The following is a 24,813-nucleotide window of genomic DNA, read 5'->3' as shown; positions in this document are numbered from 1 at the left end:
ACGGATTGGAGATAGTGGCATTGACAAAAAGGCAGGAGTCAGAGCTGGATGTGGAAGAATTAAAGATGTTAACATTTGCACTGGGTGTGACGTGGGAGGACAGGATTAGGAATAAGTATATTAGAGGGTCAGCCCAGGTTGGAAGGTTTGGAGACAAAGCCAGAGAGGCAAGATTATGTTGGTTTGGACATGTGCTGAGGAGGGATGCATAGTATATTGGGAAAAAGATACTAAGGATGAAGCTGCCAGGTAATAGGAAAAGAGGAAGGCCTAAGATAAGGTTTATGGATGTGGTTTGAGAGGACATGCAGGTGGTTGGTGTGACACAGCAAGATGCAGAGGACAGGAAGAAATGGAAACAGATGATCCGCTGTGGCGACCCCTAATGGGAGCAGCCGAAAAAAGAAAAAGAAGAAGAAATATGATAAGCATCCTTGGGATCTCCAGTCACCATGAAACAGTGGTCTGGAAGCAACTCTAGGACCAACTGTGAGCTGAGCATTTTGAATTTCTGAATTTTTGCAAAGGTGTTTAGAAAAGGCAAATCTAGGATGGATCTCCAGGAGTGCTTCTTTATTTTATCAAAATGATTCTGGAGAAAGTCTTTTGCCTTTGTGTATCACAAGCAGTGGTTATGTGATCCCTGGGTGTGTTGGAATTCCCCTGAAAAGGGAGGATTTTTTATTCACTGCCAGGTGTATCCTCTCAAAATTATTCTCAGAACCATTTGTGTTTTACTATTTGTGGCCAAGGCTTCATATTGAAACAGAGCCTGGGGGAAGGAGGAAGAAAAGGAAGGGCTGGGGAGTAGGGATGCTCTGTGATTCAGCATAGTCATTCCTTTACAGGGGGTTGATTCCTTTTAGAAAAGGAACCCTTCTTGTCTGATTTCAAAGCATTATCCTCTTACCATTTCCTTTTGGATCCCTGACTTTTGTTTTGCTAGGATTTTTATTGGTTTTGCCCCCAAAGGAAGAATCCTTGTTTGGAGAGAACTTGGGTATATGAAACATCTTAGATACTGCATACATTAATTTGGCTCTGTCATCCCACTGCTTAAGAAGCTGTGCAACAGAAAGCCCATATACCAATTCAGAACTTAAAGGTACATTTAAAATTCTGGCTTTTAAATCATTAGAGAAGGTCTGATTATGTAACCAAGCATACTGTTTTAATACAACAGAAGAACCAGCATTTCTCAAGAATGTAGCTGCACATTCAAACACACATCTTAAAGCATGCTTCAAGTCAAATTTGGAAGAATTTCATTCTTATAAGACTTTTTCTCTGCAGGTAAGGATGCAGCAACGTCATCCAAAGTGTAAGCACACTATAAAATAAATATGCATATATAGCCTTGATAATCTAATAGTCTAAAGGTTATAGATTACTATAAAGAGACATCCTTTTGCTCTGAAAAGCAAACCATTTTCTTTCTTTATCAGGAGGAGTTGGATTAGATGAAGCCAAGGACTTTTTTTATTTCAGCAGGCAGCTGGGGAGACTGCAGCTGGGTCAGCAGTCAAATGAGAAAAAAGACCGTCATATCCAAGGAAACCCTATATTTTCTCTGTGCCTTTTTATGGACTGTTGGAATAGACACTAATGTCCTGCAGACAGCTTTATAAACATCTTCCAAGACCAATGTTGGGGGGGGGGGGGGGTGTAGCTAGAAAATAAGACATATCTTCCTCTATAAGTTCAGATATCCTGCCTAGGTCTGGTGTAGTTCCCCACTGCTCCCAAACAAAAACATCATGAACTTAAGCTGTGGTTGACCTTCCTAAGAATCAGAGTGACTGAACTTAGTGTCAACTAGGAAATCACCACTGTCCTTATTGGCTTCCTCATCATTCTCTAAAACAGAAAGGTCTCTAGCCTAACTATCACTAGAGCCATGTATGGGAAAACAACCACCAGAATTAGCTGTCTGAAGAGCATTCTTAGCCAAGAAAAGCACATCAGCCTAATAAACAGCTATAATCTCATTATCAGCTGTATGATGGATCTTCTGTTTCCTTTTCTTGTGAACTTCACTCACTATTAGATAAAATATCTAGGGATAGAGTATTATGTCTGGCAAGGGGGGGGTCTCTTATCCAGGACTACTCCTGCACCTAAAGGGTTTAGTTCTCTCACACTTGATCCAGATACTGAAACAGCCCTGGAGCATGTGTTTAAAACCCATTCCACAGTGGCCAGCAAAGCTACATTAGAGGTAAATGGGACAAAAGGTTTATGGTTCATGGCTGAGCAGTGGCCCTGACAAAATCATTAACCATAAGCTGAGGCATATTTTTTATTTTGCCTTTTTTTTTCTTTTTAGGTGAAATAAGATTTGGTGGGGGTGCCAGAGTTAGGATCTATCAAGTCAGGGGAGAGAACACCAGATGAAATACTAAACTGACAGTACTGTGTAATGTAGCATATTATACCATGACCACCCCAAAACGTGCACGCTGATTGGCGTTGCGTGTTCGTTAGTTATAATTATACTAAAAAAAAAAGGTCGCCCGGACTTTTTCCTTTAGTATAACTAGTTTTACTCCTGTCTAACATTGTTTAAATGGGTTATTAATATATTAGACAAATTTTAAACAGAAGCATAAGCAAGATTTAAAGCTGTCTGCCTATTCTCGCTTATGTTAAAACATATTAACACAATTTTAACAAAACAGCAAGCTTTTAGAAAGTTGCTTTTATTTTAGCTTTTTTTTTTATTTTGAGTTTGTTGTTAAATGAGTTTAACATAATAAAAATATTTATTTAAAATAAACGGACATCTCAGTAACTTATTTTATTGTATATCTCGTATTAACAATTTAACATAATGCTAAACTAAAAACAGCTTTCTCCGTCTTTCTTTCTTCTCTGATTGTTACTGCACACCAGTACACAGCACAGGCGAACTGCCCAGGCTGCCAACGCGGCATTAAGGGGCATTAGGAAAGTAAAATATTATTTAAGAATTATTAGTTTTTCTATTAATAATTTCTTTTTCTAAAATCTAATATAAAATAATGGTGTCTGGGTGTTTTGGTGGCTTTAATGCTAAATTTGGTGGTCCCTCGGGCACCAAAACCGACCAAACCATGCCAACCCCACCAAAACAACATTATATAGGCACCCCATACCCTATAATAAGACCTTTAAGGTTCTAGTAATAACTATGTCCCCACACAACTAAACTCTGCCAAACTGTCCTATTATCACATTAAAAAACAGTTTGAAATGTATTCAGAATTATTTTACTACTGACAGTTTAAAGAATTTCTAATATACAAAGTCAAAACACAAAAACAAACAATGTGCCAAACTAGTGTTAAAAATTAGCACCACATTAAACTGTCATAAATAGAGTGTAATAGCAATTTAAACTAGATTTTCTTGTCAGAGAGAGAGAAAGAGTAAAATCTTCACAGCACATTCAAATAACATAATTTGCGGTAAAATTGTGATTTAGTGTTAAAAACAGATATAACAGAGTCATACATATAGTAAATAATGTATAAATGCTGAAAAATCCAAGTTCTATAATATTTCCTGTCAAAAGATGAAATAAAGTGTAGTAAAAACAGCTCCTAGTGTCTAACAGCACGCATATACATTACACTTCTGAGAGAAATACAGAAAGTTTTTACAGAATCAGTAAAAACAAGCATTTGTCAAAGACAGAAGTGAAATAATCACCGCTACAAACAGAAATTCCAACAGGAATAACTATAAGCACTGACAGAAATAAAATATTAAAATAAATATTATTTAAACATAAAAACAGAAAAAGAATAATAAATCTAGTAATAAAATGAGAGGGGGGCCTAAATGTGGCTTATCTGAGCATTAAGCTTGATAAATCAGTACTGGAGCCTGTGAAAAGTCAGACGACTTTCTTCTTTGGATGGCAGAAAAACATTGAACACATCCTGACAGCTGAAGGCTTCCCTCTCAGGATATGCTCAGCCAGTACAGGAAGAGTGAGGGATAGGATTCTTTGCTTTTGAAAGCTGGCCAGTACTGACTTACCTTGGCAGATAACCCAAAATGCCACTGAGGCAGTGGTAATGCTGAATATCACTTGATAACACTAGAGAAAAGTGTTAAATATTACTCAGAATCAGTTATAAAGATAATAGGGCAACAGATTCAGCATCACAGAGCAGTTTTGGAAAAATAAGAAGAATGAAACTCTAATGTCTGTCACTGACTGACTGACTGACTGCATTTGTCATTTATGAAGGGCAGGGGAAATAGAGAGGATACATCAGGTATGTTCTATAAACTAAGTGCAAGTAAGAAGTGTGTGTGTGTGTGTGTGTGTGTGTGTGCATTTGTTTTTTGAATGTGCACACTTGTGTGGGATAGTGAATGGGGGGGTGCCTTTGCCAATGCAATACATGGACCACCAAAGGTGACTACCACTGGAAACTGCTGATTAACACTAGTTGCAAAAGAGACATGCAAATTAGCTGATGATGATGTCTTTACTTATTGCAACTAACATGCCTCTGAATCATATTTCCCATGAAATGGAAACAGTCTCAATTTGGCCACAGCTCTTAGCACCTACAGTTGTTGTTGTGTCTTTCGGCTTTTCCTGGTTAGGGGTCGCCACAGCGGAACTCCGGTCCGCTAATGATTGGCAGTAGACTTTTCCATGCCGAGTTGCCGGCCCTGACGCACAACCTTCAATGAAGGTATGCCCATTCACGCATGTCTCCACACAGAAGATGCTCTAGCTGAGAATCGAACAGGACAACGTGTTACTATGAGGCGACAACGCTACCGCAGCACCACCACCGCAGTGGGATTCTTTATTAATCCCAGGGTTTGTTTTATTTTCATTGTTTTGAAAGTTTCCAATGTTTGCCTTGACAAAAACAGACAGGAAGGGACTGTTGCTTAGTTAGTGTACACAACCACAACCCACCTATCAGTATGAGAATGGAAAGATAGAAAAGTTACATTTTCTACTGCAGTTGCTCACTAGTATCAGAGCTGCAAATGGCGAGAGAACTGTTAACTGTCCAGATTTTTTTGTTCATATTTTTTGTCTGTTCCTCATAAAATTTGTGTTTTTCTGAAGTTTTGTGGCAAATCAGTGAGGACTGAATTCACTAAGCAATGACAGGCATTTGAGTTTCAGGCTTTATGTCTTTCAGAAAATGCATTGCAACAAGACCTTTTATTCTACCAACTTTTTTTAAGTTTATAGTAGCAATATTTAAAATTTGTGTCTATTTTTGGGGCTTTGTCCCCCATTATTTTTGACTTTGTCAAGATTTTTTGTGCTAAGAGGTTGAGAGTAATGCTTGTGTGAGTGAATGTGAGTAAGAAACCAGAGGAGACTGTGTGTGTGTATATGTACGTGTGTGTGAAAGCAGAAGAGATAGTGTATGAGAGAGAGAAAGACAGAGAGAATGGGCTTTCAGTAAAATTGTTGTGTTTTACTTATTTATAAGTGCTATATTATTTTTATATATATATCTTTTTGATGCAAAATGCTTCCTCTAACACCATTAACATATACTACAGAAAGTTTGAAACATTAGACGGAGGAACTATTTTACATGAAAAATATATAAAAAAAATAATAATGTTGTTACGTCTTTCGGCTTTTCCCGGTTAGGGGTAGCCACAGCGGAACTCCGGTCCGCTAATAATTGGTAGTTGATTTTCACATGCAGAGTTATCAGCCCTGACACACAACCTTCAACGAAGGTACGCCCATTCACACATGTCTCCACGCAGAAGACGCTCTAGCTGAGAATCGAACCGGACAGCATCTTACTGTGAGGCAACAATGCTAAAACGTAACATTTTTACAGACAGACCATTGTCTAAGCACAATAATGCCCTCCACGGTGTGTGTTAATATGTTACTAACACATACCCTGTTGGACGTTATTGCTTTCATAAACTTCAAAGGCTCAACCTCAGAAATAACTCAATTCACTGGTTTCAGAGTTATTTAAAGAACGTTCAAAGTGTACAGCAATAATACTTCTTCCAATATTAGCACACTTAGCACAGACATACCCCAGGGATCTGTGCTAGGCCCACTTCTTTTCTCCTCTTTGTTAATGTTCTACCACTAGAATTGCTAAATTTTAACTTATGCATGCCTATAATCTGTGACAGGCCCATTTCTTTTCACCTTCCTTGTAAGGATCTCCCAGTAGAACTGCCAGATCTTAACTCATGCATGCCAATAATATTCTACTACAATCTAGTTCAAACTACACCCAGCTACAAAACAAGTTATAAAACAACTTTACTCAGCTACGTAACTGATCAAATGCAATGATCTTCTCTACACCCAAGAAAATAGTTAATATTTCTAAAATACTTCAACTAGACCTCAAAAAGAATACCATCCACAAAATCACAAAACAAGAGATAAATTGGCTTTACACTCAACCCTTCCCTTTACATTACAGGCAGTAATCAATAAAGTCCTGGTCCAAATAAAACTCTTGTTACAAAAGCACTCATCTGTTCTCTCCATTTGCAAGTCCAGCAATTGCCAAAGCAAACTAATGTCCAGACTGGAATATGGCCACCCACTTACAGTGCTGCATTCATCCCTCAATAACAAAAGAATTCAAGATGTAAAACCAACATCTGTAGATTCATCCTTTTAGCAGACCCTGTGATGCAACACCGCACATCCATAGGGTTATACGGACTACTACTTAGCTAATGGCCCTAAAGGGCCTTTTTAAGCCTAGTCATGCTACCCAAATGCAATGGAATGGAATGGTTTAGATCCTATATGTTTCGTGTAGGGTATATATAACTTCAGTGTGAGTGAGCGAGCATTTACAAGCTCTCTCTTTCTAACAGGGACATAGATGCCAGACAAGGGGTAAAATTATGATTCCCCATGCAGGTTACATTTGAATAAGTTTAGAGCAGTCTGTCCTTCCCTGTCTGTCTGCAGGAGTCTAGATGTGCTCTTTGGACCTTGAGGATGCAGACCTCTATATTAGGATTCTCATGTAGACCAGGAGATTCCTCCATTTCTGCATAGGAGCAAGTAATTTTCAGTTCTGGACTTTGCCATTTAATCTCATCACAACCCCAGAGGTCTTCAACAAGTGTGTGTGTGTGTGTGTGTGTGTGTGTGTGTGTGTGTGTGTGTGTGTGTGTGTGTGTGTGTGTGTGTGTGTGTGTGTGTGTGTGTGTGTGTGTGTGTGTGTGAGAGAGAGAGAGAGTTTCAGAAGTGGCTCTCAGGCTGCAAAGCTCCAGAGTCTTTCCTTACCTGGATGATTGGGTCCTAGCAGTGCTGAGAAAAAAAAATCTCATTGCCTACCTTGACTTACTTCTTCAGCTGTTCCAGTCATTGGGAATAATAGCAAATCTTGAAAATTCACAGCTGATGCCCACACAGTCTGTAGGCTGTATTCTCAACACACTTTCTTGCAGGGCCTTTCTTCCACCAGAAAGCATTTACTCCTTCTGATCAAATGCAATGCAACTGAATCAGAGCAATTCTCTTTCAGTTGCTCTTTGCATTACAGCATTGAGTCTAATCTTCCCAACAGTATTCATGATGACTCGCAACAAGAACCATGAGGATGCTTGGACCTTCAATGTGTAATGAGACCATCTTTGAGATTCATGGAAGCTCACATCACGATATCCAGGAAGTGCAAGGAGCACCTGCATACTGGACTTGAGAATCCAACCTTTTTTAGGACAGACATTTCAAGCCTTCATTCCTCAAGTGACTGCAACCATGGATGCTTCAGCTGTAATGTGGGGGGGAATCGTGACAAAGAGCAGGCTGTCCAAGGTATATAGTCACCCAAAGAGGCCAATCTGCACATCAGAATTCTGAAAATGACGGCCCTTCTCCTTACCTTGCAGACACTTCAGGGCCCCTCTCTGACAACACAGCACTCATTTGGAACATAAACAAGCAGGAGAAAGTCATTTCTATCCTCTGTGTCAGGAGGGTATGAGACTATGGGAATGGGCTTTTGTATTAAATTGTCTTCCTGCCACCTATCACATACCATGACAAGCCAAATCACATCTTCTGATGCCTCATCAGTCAGTCAGCAAGCAAACATGGATGGTTCCATTACTATTACTAAAATTGCTATGAACTGTTTGCTTCCTAAAGCTCAACAAAGCTTTCAGCAATGTTTTTACTTCTTCCTCCCTCTGAATAATATCAAAGGGATGTACTTTGTATTCTGTGCTTTGTTCTGTTCTGTTCTTTATTCTTCCTTTCCTTCCAAAGTTCTTCCTCACAAAGTAATCCTCACAGACAAAATTTCAGACTCCATTTACCAAGGATGGACTCCATCCCTGCTTTGGTCTTATTTTCTGGACAGGCCTTTCTGTTGACAACTGCTAAGAATCTGTATCTCACCTGTCTGTCACCATTCACCAACATTACTCAAGATTCAACATCACATTTATTAATTCCCAGTAAACATCAGAGCAGTCATAGCTCCTGCAAGCGTTTGTACCTTGTCCCTACTTCATCATTTTTGTATTGAAGTTATTAGTGCCTGAGAGTGCTCCCTTCCTCAGAACCTGCTGACACTTGCCACTTAATATATGTCTTTTTAATATAAGTTTTTGAAAAAGAAAGATTTGCTCCAAGCTTTGTGTGATACCTACCCTACCCCAATACATTATCTTCCATAAAGACATTGTCCTTGATTCCATAAAGACATTGTCCTTGAGGACTAGTCGGTCTTACTTATTTATTAATCACTCATCTTCTTAATTCTGCTCTGCAGGAAATATAGCTTCAAATCTAAATTTTTATTTCATAGTATTAGAGGCAGAAAAAGACTCAACATGTTCATTTTTTTCTTTTACAAAATGGCCACAAACTTTTCTAAAAATATACTTTCCATTTGGCTTTCACAGTGCATAATGTTTTGTTATCTGAAATAAAAGTAATGCCACATTTTACAATTTCTCTGTTTCTTGTAATATGGTTGCCATAGGTATATTGCTTGCCTTTTAGAACACCACACTAACAGCGATGGTATTCAAGAAGTCATTTAAATTGTAGCACATTATTGAGAATTCACTTCGAATTTAGTTGTTATGAAAGACAGGAGTAACACTGTAGGCAGACAAGATGCTGGGTGAGTCTCTACTAGACTGCAAGCAATGGCAATACTATGGTTTCAACTAAAACTTGTTCCAAGGCAGTTTTCATACCCAGTAAGCAGTTTCACTTTCAGAAGCAGTAAGAAGACAAGAGGTCAGAAAGGGAACAAACAGGTTGGCAGGTACTTCATTATCTTCTACATTTGAGGTAGCGTGTTACAAATTCAGAACAGATACATAATAGATAAATGGGGTGTAATTTTTACTTCAAATCCAGTTTTTGTTGGAAGGCATTTGACGATTCACATTTGGTCAAACAAGCTTTGAGATCACACAACAGTGGAGAAAGGGAGATTATCCCTTTCCCCATTGCTGTGCGATTTCATAGTATATATATATATATATATATATATATATATATATATATATATATATATATATATATATATATATATACATACATACGTATAAAAATGTGGGGGGGATGTAGGGGGTGCCACCCACTGTAAGAAAATAGGTTTTCTTTTGCTTTTTATTGTTGTTGTTTTTTTTAATCCATGTTGCTTCAATGCCTTTCCCCTCTATGTTTTTGGATTTAACATTTTCTGTTTGATTTAACAAAATAAAGGCGATAAATGTATTGTATCACATCAACCTGAAATCTCCTTTTGGAGTGGAATCACACCAGCACGTGACTTATAGCATCACAGGAGGTTACTAGGCAGATGAAGAAGGACACAGTGGAAGCACATTTCTACACCTACGGGCTGTATTCCATGGTGTAGGTGTTACCTACCCTTCATTTGATTAGCTGAAATTTGATGCCAACTGGCCTAATCCTGAAGATGAGCATGTGAAGACATTTAGTCACAGGCTGGGGATACTTGAGATCAAGATTTCCATCTCCAGATCCAGTAGGTTCTGTGTCCAAGCTGAAGAAAGACCACCAATTCATCACATTCCAAGACCAGTGGCTAAAGGTACAGTAAATTACATGTGTTGGACTGCACACTTAGGAAATATTGCCAAATGCTATCACTGGGCCTGGTGAAAGTCTCAATCTGCCATGCATTGACCTTAACAGGGATGCTCTTGCGTACTGATTACATGCTGGTTCCATTTCATCTATTCACAAGATTGCAGGTGACAACACTTATGGTGCTAATGGGGATGTGTCACTTCCTTTTAGGCTAATAATTTGAGTCTAAAGACCTGGCGGCTATTATCTCTTGAGGCAGACATAGACAATGATTACTTTCTCCATTCATCTCCCATAAGGTGACCACCTACTGTGGAAAGACCTTGCTGCTAATGCAGTTCAATACACACTAGCCTTGGAGCCCCATTCATTCTCCTCAAAAATACTGAAATGAATGTCTGGCAGAGAAGGAGGAGGAGCTGTGGTTCATCCCACCAGTGGGGCCTGTTGTAAAGGATGTTGTTTTGCAACCTTGAAGTCCCCTGGGATGCAGTCTAATAAACTCTCATCTTTGAGTCTGCTTGTGTGATGTTTTTGTTTTTTATAGGTCCAAGGAAACCACAGCATTTTGCTACCCTGTCACCAAATATAGTGTCTAAGCCTCTGGATAGTTGTAGCAATGTGAATGTACTCCTCTGCATTACTAGACCTCAGAACCTTGAGCTATTCCTCTTTTCTTACTGAACTTCAGTGTTCCTTAAACAAAGTGCTAGAGATCTTGGCTGACCTTCATAAATCAAGGCTCAAAGGGGGTTACTTCACATAAATATGAAGCCTATAATAGAGAAGGGTCAGTCTCTGACACACACGTCTGTCCCTAGATTGAGAGTTTCTAATGCTATTTGTTTTGTGAATGTGCAACAAGTCCATTAAAACTGGAAAAGTCGATGCTTTTGTAGGTCAGGAAGAGATTACCTCTTAGCAGTCTGTAGGATAAAGGGTATAATCCTAAGGCTTTGAGGTGGTCTACCTAGGCTATGTTGACTACATCATACATTCTTTTTGTGAAGATCTCTATGGATGCTCCAGTTGTTGTCATTGTTTGGTCAAGTACATACTGAATGGGGCACTATACAGATTGGGCTAATGAAGGGCTGAGTACAATGGAACAATGACACCTTCAGACCTGAATGTAATACCCATACTTACAAGTTGTGCAATACAGAATGATTTCCTTACTATATTACACATATAGTGATCAAAGGCCAAGTCACTATTTATATGTTATCACAAATTTCTAATCACTTCATCCATCTATAGGGGTGTATTATCAATGCAGGATTTTGCAAGGGTGGTTTTCTTTCCAAAATAGATAATTATGCACTTCTTGGCATTGAGTATTAAATTCTGACTCTGGCACCAGTTATTAGTCTGTGTTAGGCCTTCCTGAATAGTATTTCTGCCACTGTAAACAGATGCAGTCATAGAATCCACCAATCATCTGGGAACTTAGTCAGCCAGAGATCTTTGATGTTAGCCTTGACTTCAGAGAAGTAGATCCCAAAGAGAAGTGCCCCAGCACTAAGCCCTTAGGGACCCTGCTAGTGACCTGTCATTTAGTGGAGGTAGACTTCCCTATCCTGTCTTCCTGGGCCCTAAATGTGAGCCAGCTGGCTATCCAGTGGATGATACTGAGGTTTATACCAAATTTCATGAGCTTATCTACAATGCCTAAATAGGGTATTCTGCCAAATGCCTTAGCTAGGTTGAGGTAGGAAGTATGCACTGTTTTGTCCTTGTGCATTGCTTTGGTGACTTTCTCAAAGAAGTCCACCAAGTTGAGTAGGCATTATCTACCTTTAACTAATCCAAACTGAGTTGGACCCAATATCTAAAGGTCACTTCTCTTGTCATTTATCATATCCATGACTACTCTTTACATGGCCTTATATACAACACTAGCCAGGCTTATGGGTCTACAGTTTCCCAGATGCATGGATGGCCTGCCTTATGCAGAGAGATAGCAGCTGCAGTCCTCCATTCCTTCGTCATGAAGCTTGTTTGGAGGCTCTGGTTGAATAATGAATCTAGTCAGCCTAATATGTCACGTTTCATGCTACTAAGGAGGTTATACATAATTTCTTTCTTATCCTCACTAGTCTACTCAGTCATCTTTATGGTTTCGAATGGAGAGATAAGTCATCAAGCAAAGGAGAGCAGTATTGCTGGAACTGAATTCATCCTCTAGTCTTGCTAAGTACTTTCACAAAGTGGACCCTGTTGTTCACAAAACCTCACCGAGACAACGCTGATATAAAGTCTGTATTTTATATAGCATATATCATGGACAGAAGCAGGTTAAAAATAAGAAAAGACAGCTGGATGCACAAGAGCTAGGATAAAAAAGTGCCCAATCCCGGTAAGCACACTGTTACCAGGACTGGAAAAAATGACAGTGTAGAATCCTCAAGACACGGAAACATTCCTACAATGGGGCTAGGACAGGCCCAGGGGGTGGATGCCCCCCCCCCATTGCAGAAGGAAGTAGTAGTCCACAAAAACTGATAGGCCAAAAAAAGAGCCATAAAAATGATACTTGGACTATTCATAGGATCATAGGAGGTTACTAGGCTAACGGCCCCAGGGTCCTTACAAGCCTGGCCAAGTTCAACCCATGTTCCCAAGTGTGTTTGGAGTATTGAGGATAAAAAAGAAATTATGTATTGTTACTATTATGCAAGAAGCCCAGAATTTCCAGACAGAAGACATACAAAAAGAATAAGAAAGAAATTAGAGGAAAGAAAAATACTTCCACAAGAAAAACTGTCAGAAGCTTCAAATAAAATGTTGTGGTCATTAATACAACAGATTTATGAAAAACATTATATAGACCAAGAAACCTTGGTCCATTTTGAAAAAGAAGTATCTGAGGAAGTGCAAGAATATAAAGAACAAAATCTAGAGACTTCTGAAAGCTATAAAAAAGAAATAAGGACATGGCAAAGAAAGAGAGACACAAAAAAGACAGGCCCAAGGATATTCAAAAAGAAATACAGGCAAAGACATCCAGATATGGAAAAATTCATAATAAGAAATAAGATCCCAAAGAGGGAACATAGAATAGAAAAATAATAAAGTAGAAGTAAAAAAAAAATAGAAGATGAAATTATGGAATGCTTGCAAAGGATTTAGTGCAGGAAGTCCAACACAGGTTATATCACAGCATCATGAAACAACGAGTCCCCAAAGTAAGGAGAAGCAGGAGACATCTGAAGAAGAAATATGGGCATGGGAAAGAAAAAAAAAATTAATATGGTGCAATAGTTATGCAAAGAAAAAAGCAAAACTAATCGATATAAAAAGAGCAACACCAAAGACATTTGAAGAGAAATAGAGGCAAAGGCATCTAGACATGGAAAATTTTACAATAAAAAATAAGAAAACAAAGAGGAAAAGAAGATTAGTAATGGAGAAGTTAAAGAAATAGAAACCGAGGTTATAGATAACCTGTGAAGTGAAGGATTTAGTGTAGAAAAGCTAACTCAGATATCACAGTAGGATAGAGCAATGGATCTCCAAATTAAGGAGAAACCAGTAAAGCGGGAAACATCTGATCAGTTGCCATATGAAGATACTTTGGAGACTTTTACAGGAAAGCAGCACAGATGATCAGTTGAAGTTGCACTGCAAGAGAAGGAGCAGGAAACTTTGGCAACTCTGATGCAGTTAATGTTGTGGAATGATACCTCATGAAGAGGATCCTATGCTTTAAACACATATCCTACTACATGGACAGACTCAAAAACCTCCAGCTATTCTCTGTCTCATATTGTCTACTTAGAGGCGATCGCTGCTTGACTTACAAAGCCATGTCTGACCCAGCTCTGTTAGAAATGCTACATCTAAGGAAGTCCCAATCCCTCCGCACCACACACTCCAGAGACGTCAACCTCATTATCACAATCAACAGAATATGCTGGAGGGACAGGTTCATAACCCAGACACTGCTCATGCTCTGGAATAGACTTCCCATACATGTCAAGCAGAGCACCTCACTAGCCCTCTTCAAGATAAATCTTGATTAAGTGGATGGGAAATAGAAAGCTCACTCTGGGGATCACTTCAGGAACTAACAACAGGTGGCATAATGCCAGGGCACTTCTATGGGCTAGGCTTGTAAAGGCTCCAGGGCCATTAGCCTAAAACACACCTATGAACCTATGACAGGCCAGTGAGCTCCCATGTGAAAAAGCATCGGATGACACAGGAGGAAACTAAGGAGAATGTGGCACAGTAAGATGCTCTGGAAATTTCTACAGAATGCCCACAGGAAATGGAGAACAAAGAATGTGCCCTCAATTCAGAAGAAAATGATCTAAGAAAAGAGTTACTTGATTTAATAGAAATGGACTGACATATTAAGATCAATGAAAGAAATTGAGTACAGAAAGTCAACAAAACCCAAAAAGTTAGAAGTTTGAATAAAACAAGTGAACATGGCAAATAGGACTGCCCATAGAGATTCATGTGATATAACAGAAGTTAATAGGATATATTACTGTGCAGCTAAATTAATAACAGATAAATTCTTACCACAAAAACACAGGGTAGTAAGGGGATAGAAGGGGGGAAATATAGTAAGGGAAAGGAAGGGGAGAAATAAATTGCCATCGTGGAAGTTATCGAATAGAGAAAACTATAAAGCAATTAAGACAAGAAGTGTCACTGTTAGAAGAGTATAGAAGAGGGAACAGATCAACAAAAATGCTCAGAAAGATAGATGTGATACAAGCAATGTGCAGTATCAGAACAGATCAGGGTCTGTCATGCACTATCGCAAATAAACTAAAAATATCAACAGAGGCAGAAAAACTTAGAAGATAAGAAAAACACAAAATAAGCAATTTATTGATGACCCAAAAACTTTTATACAGAACTGGGAAACAAGGCAAAAGGAACTGAAATACCACCAAAAAAAGAAGAAATAGATACATTTTGGAGACATATCTATGAAGATCCTGTGGAACATAAGAAAATATGCTAAATGGATAAAAGCAGTAAAAGAAAGAATAAGAAATACAAGTATACATGATATGAAATGGAATGAAGTAATGGCCAGAGGGATTGAAATAAAGTTAAGAAAAGCACCTAAATGAAAACCCCAAGCCCAGATGCAGTACCTAACTTCTGGCTAAAAGTATTAACATTTTTACATGGAGACTTAGCCATGAGTAAAAACTATTTATATGAGCTTTTCGAATAGGCACCAGCCTGATAAACAACAGGAAAAACAACACTCCTACTTAACAGTGAACCTGCAAGCTATCCTAAAACTATAGAGCAATAACTTACCTTCCGACAATGTATAAAACATACACTGGAATTGATGCCGACAGAGTTTATAGTCATTTAGAAGAAAACTCAATCATGCCAATAGAAAAAAATGGTAATAAAAGAAAGTCAAATGGAACAAAGTATCATTTGCTGTTAAATAAAATCATAGTGGAAAATTATGCATGGACAGACTGCAAAAAAGCATCTGACAGTATCCCACATTCATGGGTAAAAGAGTATTTAAAAATGTATAAGGTAACACCCTACACTGATGATTACATTACAGCGACCATGAAACAGTGGCAAACCACTTTGCAGTTAAGCCATGATAAAGGACATATTATTATTTCAGGGATAAAAATTGAAAGGGGAATATTCCATAGTGACTTTCTTGTCATTGTTGCTCTTTTGTCTTGCCCTTAACCAATTAAGAAGTCTACTTAACAGCTTAGGTCATGGCTACAATTTGGCTCCCAGAAAATAACAAAGTGTAAAGAGTTTTCACCTTTTTGTAGATGATTTAAAACCACATGGGTCATCAGATGAGGAACTGAAAGCACAACTGCAAGTGGTCAAAACTTTTTCAAATGATATAAGAATGTCATTTGGCATTGATAAATGTGCAAAAGCAATCTTTAAAGCAGGAAAGTTGCAGCACCAAGAAAACATCACTTTGAGACAGGAATGCGATATAAAACAACTTGAGCAAGAGGGAGTGTATAAATATTTGGGAACTGATAAAGGATAAACAATAAAACATAAACAAACGTGAATAAAATTTAGTAAGGAATATCTTAGAAGACAAAAATTAATACTGAATACAGCTCTGACATCTAGTAACAAAGTTCAAGCTATAAACCAATTTGCTCTTCCTGTACTAACTTACTGTTTTGGAGTGACTGACTGGCCGCAAAAGGTGTTTGATGGGTTGGACAGGAAAACAAGAAGGATACTCATCACCCACACAGACAAACCCTAACCACCCCCCCAACTTCATCCACAACCCATCTCAGTCCTATATATACTAACTCCTATCTTGAACCTAAATATCATCGTCTCTCTCATATCAAATACCTTATCCATAGCCTCATAAAACAAAAGTACTACTTCAAGCCCTCACAATTTAATCACATTATACAAAGTTTGTCATTACTCGATGGGGACATACACCCCAACCCTGGCCCTGACACCTTTATACTATCCCCTAAATGCCAACAAATGACAACAATCTCTTCACCACATACTAAATCTCTATCAATAGCTCATCTTAACATCCGTAGCATACGCAATAAGATTCCTGGTCTTCATGCACTACTTGAAGTCCAACAATTTGACATTCTCTGTCTTACAGAGACATGGCTCAAACCCACAATTAATGATAATGAAATTATCCCCCCTGGCTATGGCATCCTAAGACAAGATCGTCTTAATTAGCTATACTCTTCAAATCCGGACTAGAAATAAGTAAAATAAACCATACCCTTCCAAAAAACTCTAATGTTGAAATTATTATTTCCAAACTTTCCCTTAACCCTCACAAAACTATAAATATTATCTGTACCTATCTTCCCCCAGGCAACAATCCTCCCATATTAGAAGACCTACTTAACTGGTTCTCACTTAATCTCCTGCAGGAAACTATACTTTTAGGCGACTTTAACATAGATTGGAACTTATGCAAACAAACTAATCCATCCACCCTGATTAATCTGTATGGATTCCATCAAACCATAAACTCCCCAACTAGAACAAACAAAAACAATAATAAAGAAACAATACTTGACTGGATCTTAACAAATAGTCCCCAACAAAAGTATACCACAGGAACCCTCCCAGATGACCTTAGTGACCACTCTCTAACATATATTATTAGGCACAAAACACATCTAACTGCACCTCCTGGTTCCAAAATGAACTAAGCCTAGTTAACTGGTCACCTTTAAAACTCTCCCAATAGAAGGCGCTGTTTAACCACTTTAATAACACATTCTTACTATTCTTGACCACCATCAATACGCATGAAACATAAGACAGCTCAATGGCTCACAAGCAATACTAGACAACTTATACTTAGTAGGAATAAAACCTGGACTAAATGGCGAACCACTAAAAACCCTATTGATCACCTTACCTTCAAACAAGAAAGCAACAAGACAAACTAGCCATCTTAAAAGATAAAAAAAACTTTTATACCAATCTACAACAATCCTCCCAAAACCAACCACATAAATTTTGGAAATCTATTAATACCTTACTATCCCCCAGCAAAGTTGAAACACCTAATCCACTAGGCTCCAGCCCTGACTCTCCCTTACAAACAGCAAATGCATTCAATACCTTCTTTACTTCTACTATACTTAAACTAGCCAACCAACAAAGCCCTGACACCTCTTTATTAGATAACCCAAGCTGTACTCCACCAATATTTCAACTCAAACCCATACCCACCTCCTATATTCTATACCTACTTCAAAAACTCAGACCTTCAACCCCCTCAGCTGATAAATTACCAGCTGAATATCTCCAGCTAGGTGCAAAGGCCATAGCATATCCCATCTCTATACTAATCAACAGAACCATAAAAGAAAGTACTATACCTTCACTCTGGAAGATCTTTCACATCATCCCTCTCTTCAAAGGGGGTGACTCACTGGAGTATTCTAACTTAGCACTGCTATCTCCTATTGCAAAAATAATGGAGAAATGCATCCACAAACAATTACTTAATCATCTCCTATCCAATAATCTCCTTGCTAACTGTCAACATGGATCATAGCACCACCACAGCCTTATTATCCTTCATTGACTCCATTAATAATAACCGCAATAACAATTTTGTAGACCTGTCAAAAGCCTTTGACATGGTCAATCACCAACTCCTCCTACATCATTTAAAATCTCTCTCCCTTGATAATCTTGCCTTAAACTGGTTTACTTCCTATCTTCAAAATCGGAAACAGGCTGTTTTGTGGGACAACCATCTCTCTGAACTCCTTCCTACCACTATAGGAGTTCCTCAGGGCTCCATCTTAGGTCCCCTACTATTTTCCATCTTTATTAACGACCTGTATCTTGCCACCCCTCTAACTACTTGTATTCAATATGATGATGACACCACCATTATTTGCTCGGCCACAAATCAAGCTGACCTACACTCCCTGACCCAAAATACTTTCACCATTGTAAAGCAATGGTTCTCTAATCACGGTCTCCTCCTTAACCCTAAGAAAACCAAACTTCTCCACTTTTTACCCACATACCTGTCTCCTACTATTAACTTCACACTTATTTCTAACAATGGCACCCTTATCTCTCCAGACCAAACAACCACACTTTTGGGTATTACTATTGATAACCTACTAAAATTTGATGTTCATATTAACTCCATTATTAAAACAACTAATAGAAAATTAGGTTCCCTCTACAGAATTAAATCTTTCTTAACTCCAGAAGCTAGAACTACCATAGCTAGAACCCACTTAATCTCGACACTACTATATGCTTCCCCCATTTATACAAATCTTTCAAAAATTAACCTTAAAAAGCTCACAATAACTTACAACAACATCGCCAGATCTGCCACTGCCTCTCCATATAAAACACATCATTGCCTTAATCTCCTAAACCTCGGATGGCTTGAGTTACCCCACCTTATTCAATACAATCAACTCACAATTGCCCACAAAGCCCTTTATCACCCTGAGAATATACCTATGCTCTCCACCCTTATAAAACCCTACAACAACCAAAAAAACCTACGCTTTTCTAACAAAATACTGATCCAAACTTCTCTCTCAAAGAACTCCGTAGGTGACTCCATTTTTTCAAACTCAGTTGGCAAAACTTGGAATCAACTTCCCCCAGACCTTACAGCCCTATCTTCTATCCCACTATTTAAAACCAAACTGAAACACTTTCTAACCAATCACCGGCTATAATAACCCTAGCTGAACTTTCTACCTCCTTTTCTTCTCCTGCCTCTAATTCTCTTTCCCTCAAATCTGTCACTTTACACTTTCCATTTTACTGGGAATTCATCTCTCTCTACTTAAAATATACTCTACTCAAATTTCTATTGTTAAACTTTAAACAATGTATTTAATTCTGTTACATATTTTGCTTCCCTGTACTTAAGAAACTGCAACATACGAGCTTCTCTGTACTTAACATCTCTGCCTGATCACCTTTTTATTACATCATGTAATTTGCAGTATACATGCCTTATTGTTTTTGTAATACATCCTTGTATGCTTATAACTGCCATGTAGTAAATAGCGGAGCTTTTCTCTCCGGGCCTCCACTGAAAATGGACATGTATCCAGTTGGACCAGCCCGGTTAACAAATGTAAAATAAAATAAAATAAATAAAATAAAATAAAATAAATGATTTATAAAAATCAGTGCAAACCAAGACTATATAGTCCCCATTCTGAAGGATGTATGGGCATCCTCGGAATTGATTACAAGCATAGATGTATAGATCTGCAATTGTGAGACTGCATACATATCTGCTGACCTGACAAGAGCCAAACATGGTGAAAGTTTTAAAACATGAGGAGAATAGGTCTAAGATGACTTCCCTGCTTAGTTTAGCAGAAGCATATCGGCATCAAGTGAGAACAGAAATTAAACTGGAAATAGATACAAAATCATGTAGCAACTGAATGTGCCAAAAAAACTAAAGAAAGAATATACAGTGAAGGATCAGATGAGAAGGCAAGAAATGTGGAAAATGCATAAATATAGTTGCAATTATAGAAAACTCTTGGAACAACCTCATATGATCAGGATCAAATGCAGTAATAGTTAAGGAGAGGTGAATTTAAACCAAAAGATGAAAGGTTAATATTGGCAGCCCAAGATAGTGGAATATGTACACATTGGTTTAAAAACCCCATTGGACATGGGAGAGAAACAGACAAATGTAGATTTTGTAAAGCAGAATTGGAACAGTCGCACATCTTGTTGCTGGTTGTGACATACTAATAGCAGAAGGACTGTATACTGAAAGGCATAATAATGTGACAAGACTGTTGCATTGGGCATTGTGCAAACATTGTAATACTGAAGTAGCTGATAAACACTGGAAACATGAGCCACAAAGCATCATAGAAAATGATGAAGTTTATATCACATAGGATAATCAGTTACTAACCGTTCAAAAAATAGATGCGAGAAAACCAGGTACAGTAGTCCATGAAAGGAAAACAAAAGTAGCATTCATTATTGAAATTGACACACCCAGTGACTACAGTGTCTTATGCACAGAGACACACAAAATCATAAAATACCAGGACTTGCAGGGAGAAACAAGGGCAATGTGGAAGTAAGATACCCAGACAGTTCCAGTAGTAGTAGGAGCAATGGGTCTTATAAAAAAGAATTTACAATCATACTTAGATATGTTACTGATACATGTAAATCTGTATGAATTGCAGGAAGAGTCATTACTGGGCATATTGTGGGTGCTGTTAAGAGCACTTCTGGCTAACATCAAAGATTAAAACAATACTAATTTCATGAGTTTTAATTATACTTTGATTTAGGAATGGGGTACATTCCTATCGTGGTATTAGAAACCCAAAAGACTTGGGAGAAATTAAAAGAGGTTACCTAGGATATTATCAGGTCTCATGCATGCAGTCTTTTAGGCTTTGGAAAACACTTATAGGACCTGTTCCCTAATGATAGGGGAGTTATGGTTGTGGGTATTTTTTGAAAATTGTCTGGTGGTGAAAGCGAGATAAAACTGGAGTTGAAAGTATCTGCCATTAAACTACATATATCCTCTAATTCAGTATAGTTGTTTCCATTTACAATTAGGTTGGCACATTGTTGTAAACTGCCTTTGAGGATGCAGACATAACCAAAGACTGTATTTTGATTGTCCTTAGCCTAGGAGGATACATTTAGCTCAAATTTGTCTTTGGTAAACTTAATTAGTCCCCTGGGCTGTTTATTAACTTTGATGAGGGAGTTTTTGCCTTGCTGGGCATTGCATTTAATGTTTTTCGACATGACTTTTTTCCTTCTGTGATACAAACTATTTATGCTGGGATTCCCTCAGGGTGGCTTTTTTTGACTTGTCCTATACTTATTTCGAGTATGCCCTTCTGTCATTACACATCAGTATACATGGTTGTACAGGAACTTGCTGAACAACTCTGTTCTGGCACTGGTGTTCCCTGGGTTTGGAGGTTTAAAATTTGCCAGAGTTCACTTAAAAGCAGGAAATTTGCATTGGAATTTTCCCAAGTTTCAGGGTTAGGTGCTGTCCCTAGGTTTATTTTTCTTTTGAAAGAGACAAGCTTTGTGGTCTGACCTGATCAGTCAGGAAGTTACACTTAAGGGGGTTGTAACATTCTCCCATATTTATGAGGACCAGGTCAAGGATGTTTGCGCCCCTAGTGGGTGAACAGACTATCTGGTCCAGGGGATTCATGTTGACAAAGCCTAGAAATCTTTGGGCCTGTATCTTTGGTGTTGTGTAGATTTCCCAGTTTATAGAAGTGTAATTGAAATTGCCCATTAGTATGCTGTAGGGTATAATGGATAGTGACTCTAGTTCATTTAAGTAGTGTGGGTTTATTGGGTCATAGTAGGAGTCCTGTAGCTTGCAAGGATGTGATATGGGACTTTGCTTATAATAAGCTATATGTGAAGAAACTCAAAGACGTCATATTGCTTGATAGACTTTGATATGTAACTGTTTGCAATGTAAATTGAGAAACCTCCAACTATTATCCTCTTTTGTGCAGTAACAGGTCTAAATGTGTGGATGGCATTATAATAGTCCTGCACTGCCAGGGTTAACTCTGCTTCATTAAACCATGTCTCTTTATCTGTATAAACACCTATATTCTCCAGGGTGAGGAGAGTTTGTAGAGGGTGGTTTTTTTTTAGACTCCTGGGCATTGAGCAGTATCTGTTTTAGATTTCCAGGGGTTGGTTTAGCTATGTTGGATGGTTTATCAGGTTCAGTGCCTAAAAATGAAATTATGGCGGTTGAGAAAGTATTAGCCAATATTTTCACACAACTCATTTATCAGATTTCCCTGCACTAAACCCAGGAGGCCCACAATATGCCATTAGTTCAGCAAAGGAAAAGTAGTAACTGAAATAAAAAAAAACTTTCATGTCATATTGGAAACAAACACAATAATAAGTATACAGAACCAAACTTTATACTTCCAGTTTTAATTTCATTTTAGTCTGAATCACCAAACAAACCACAGAAAAAAGTGATTAAAACTGCAAAATTTCTAATCCACTCGGAGTCAAATCTGAAAGTAGGAATGGTACATAGGCTTTCAGTAACCTCTGAAGAAGAAGAAGAGGAACAGGTAGGAGGAGTTTGAGGTTAGATGCTGGCAGTAAACATAACCTTAAGTATCTGAATAATTTGAAACCATTTCATATTTCCATCTGTTGCTGCAGCCCATTCAGCAGGAAATATTAGCACATGTCAAAATACATGAAAAGATACACTGTTACGGGAATTAAAATGTAGAGTAAACCAAAATTCTCTGAACCACAAAGTATACACGAACCAGGTAGAGGATATGGCTGCTTTAAAACACACATGCAACAGACATCACAGCTGAAAACCCTAATTTTTCAAGATAAATGAAGTTTACCTCAAGTCTCTCTACCAAAGAGTCTCTAGAGGGGCAGTCCAATACAGCTTGACCAATTCTTTCTCTTCCTAGTCTCTTGCAGTGATTGTTTTCTTCACTGACTGTCCCAGCTTTTTTAATTTTCCCTTCAATAAGATATTGCAGCTGCTTCTTCCTGCAAACAGAATATTTTCAGAGATCAGTATTAGATGTTTTAAAAATGCTCAAATGTTCTTATGAAGTTTATTATAAAAGTGTCTTTGTTTTCAACCCTTTTGAGTGTTTAAATGTGGTTTTTGACATTCACTTTAAAGAAGGCTGTGGGCTCATAGTCTTAGCTCTTCCAGTGTTTCAAATATATAATTTCCTTAAGTAATGTCAAAGAGCTTCTCAGCAGCTTGTACTTTAGCACATTTGCAAATACACTGTTGAATGGCAATTAAAACAAAAACTAGACTGCAACTCTGCTATGATTTATTTATTTATTTACTAACTGAAGCTATTCAAACTCCTTGGATCAGGAATGCAAGTATTACTTGCTTTACACTGATATCAGTACATATACAAGAATTCCAGCTTCTCAACAGAGTGGCAAAGAAATTTTTGTCATTTAGCCTGTGAATCAATTTTCAGAAAAACATAGAAAATGTTTGAACTCCCTCACCTCCTTCAATGGTATCAACTCACACACACCCACAAACTAGTAAACCATCCACTAAATGTCCCATCCCTCCAGAATCTACTCCAACCCTATCGCACCACCAGACCGCTAAGATCCAGCAACAAAAATCACTTGCAGGTCACTAAACCCAATAACTCTGCTGGAGAAGCACTATTCTCTTGTGCCATAGCCAAATTATGGAACTCCCTCGCACCCACAATTACCTTCGTACCATCATGCACCCACTTCAAAACTTTACTAAAAAGCACCTAAAAACATGCTGGCTATGCCCTTGCAACTCCCACTCTAATATCACCCACCCCATCCACCCACTACCTTTCTTTCCACCCAACTAACTACTTTGATTATAGCAAGCTTGGATGCTCATAAGCCTAACTACTTATTATACAGCAAGAAATTCTTATTGTAACAATTGTTAATGTCTGTTATGTACTTCGCAGATGATAAAGATTCTAGTTGTCTACTGATGTACTATGTTCTTCATCTGTAACTATGTTTGTAATTGTTGATAGCTATGTTGATCAAATTGTTAATTGCTATGCAAATCCAATGCAACTACTGTCTGTATATTTTAACTGTGGAGCTTTTCTCCCCAGGCCTCCGCTGAAAATGGATCTACGTCCAGTCGGACACCCCCGGTCAATAAATGTAAATAAATAAATAAAATCAAGTCCATTCACTGGTACAAGCCATCACCAACATTATTTTTTAGCCTAAGGTTATATTAACTTGCACTTTGGAATATTAGTTTAGAGGCTGTTGAAGGGCAAAGTTCCCCTTGGGGAGGGTGTAAAGAGCTTACTTTACCTAGAAAAAAATATCTGCTGTTGACAACTTATTTAACTGAATGGATTTGGTTTTCTAGATTTTGTTGAAAAACAATTAATGAGCAGACTATATTTTGAGAAACATCAGAGGCTGCATGCTAACAGATACAGAATGTATGAAAAGCAACACAATGCTCATCTCATGCAAGGGTTTACAAATCCATCTGCTAATTATTGGTGAGATTTTCCTTCCTGTTGACTAAATAAGAGCATTTAGAAAGTGAGAGTTGTGTTGCTTATAGCAAAAGGTAGAAAAACTAAGTTGCTGAATGTGAAACTGCCAAATTGCAAGTTCCTGACACTTAGTCACCAATCAAGTAAATAAAACCCTACCTAATGGAATAATATCATACAGAA

At 38.1% G+C, this 24,813-nt stretch overlaps 1 protein-coding gene across 1 annotated transcript in view; it reads right to left on the bottom strand.

Moving 5' to 3' along the window:
• LRRC49 (leucine rich repeat containing 49) overlaps positions 1–24,813 on the bottom strand; it is a 2,278,115-nt gene that overhangs the window by 99,664 nt on the left and 2,153,638 nt on the right. Inside the window, exon 15 of the mRNA XM_044078469.1 lies at positions 22,969–23,122. Coding sequence (XP_043934404.1) covers positions 22,969–23,122 — 154 coding nt within the window. The remainder of the gene's footprint in view (positions 1–22,968; positions 23,123–24,813) is intronic.

Source organism: Protopterus annectens, chromosome 7.part1 (genome assembly GCF_019279795.1).
Source record: "Protopterus annectens isolate FY-2018-M chromosome 7.part1, PAN1.0, whole genome shotgun sequence".
Taxonomy (NCBI): Eukaryota; Metazoa; Chordata; order Ceratodontiformes; family Protopteridae; genus Protopterus; species Protopterus annectens.
The sequence above is the reverse complement of the archived record's forward strand: the minus strand, read 5'-3'. Positions and strand labels throughout refer to the sequence as shown.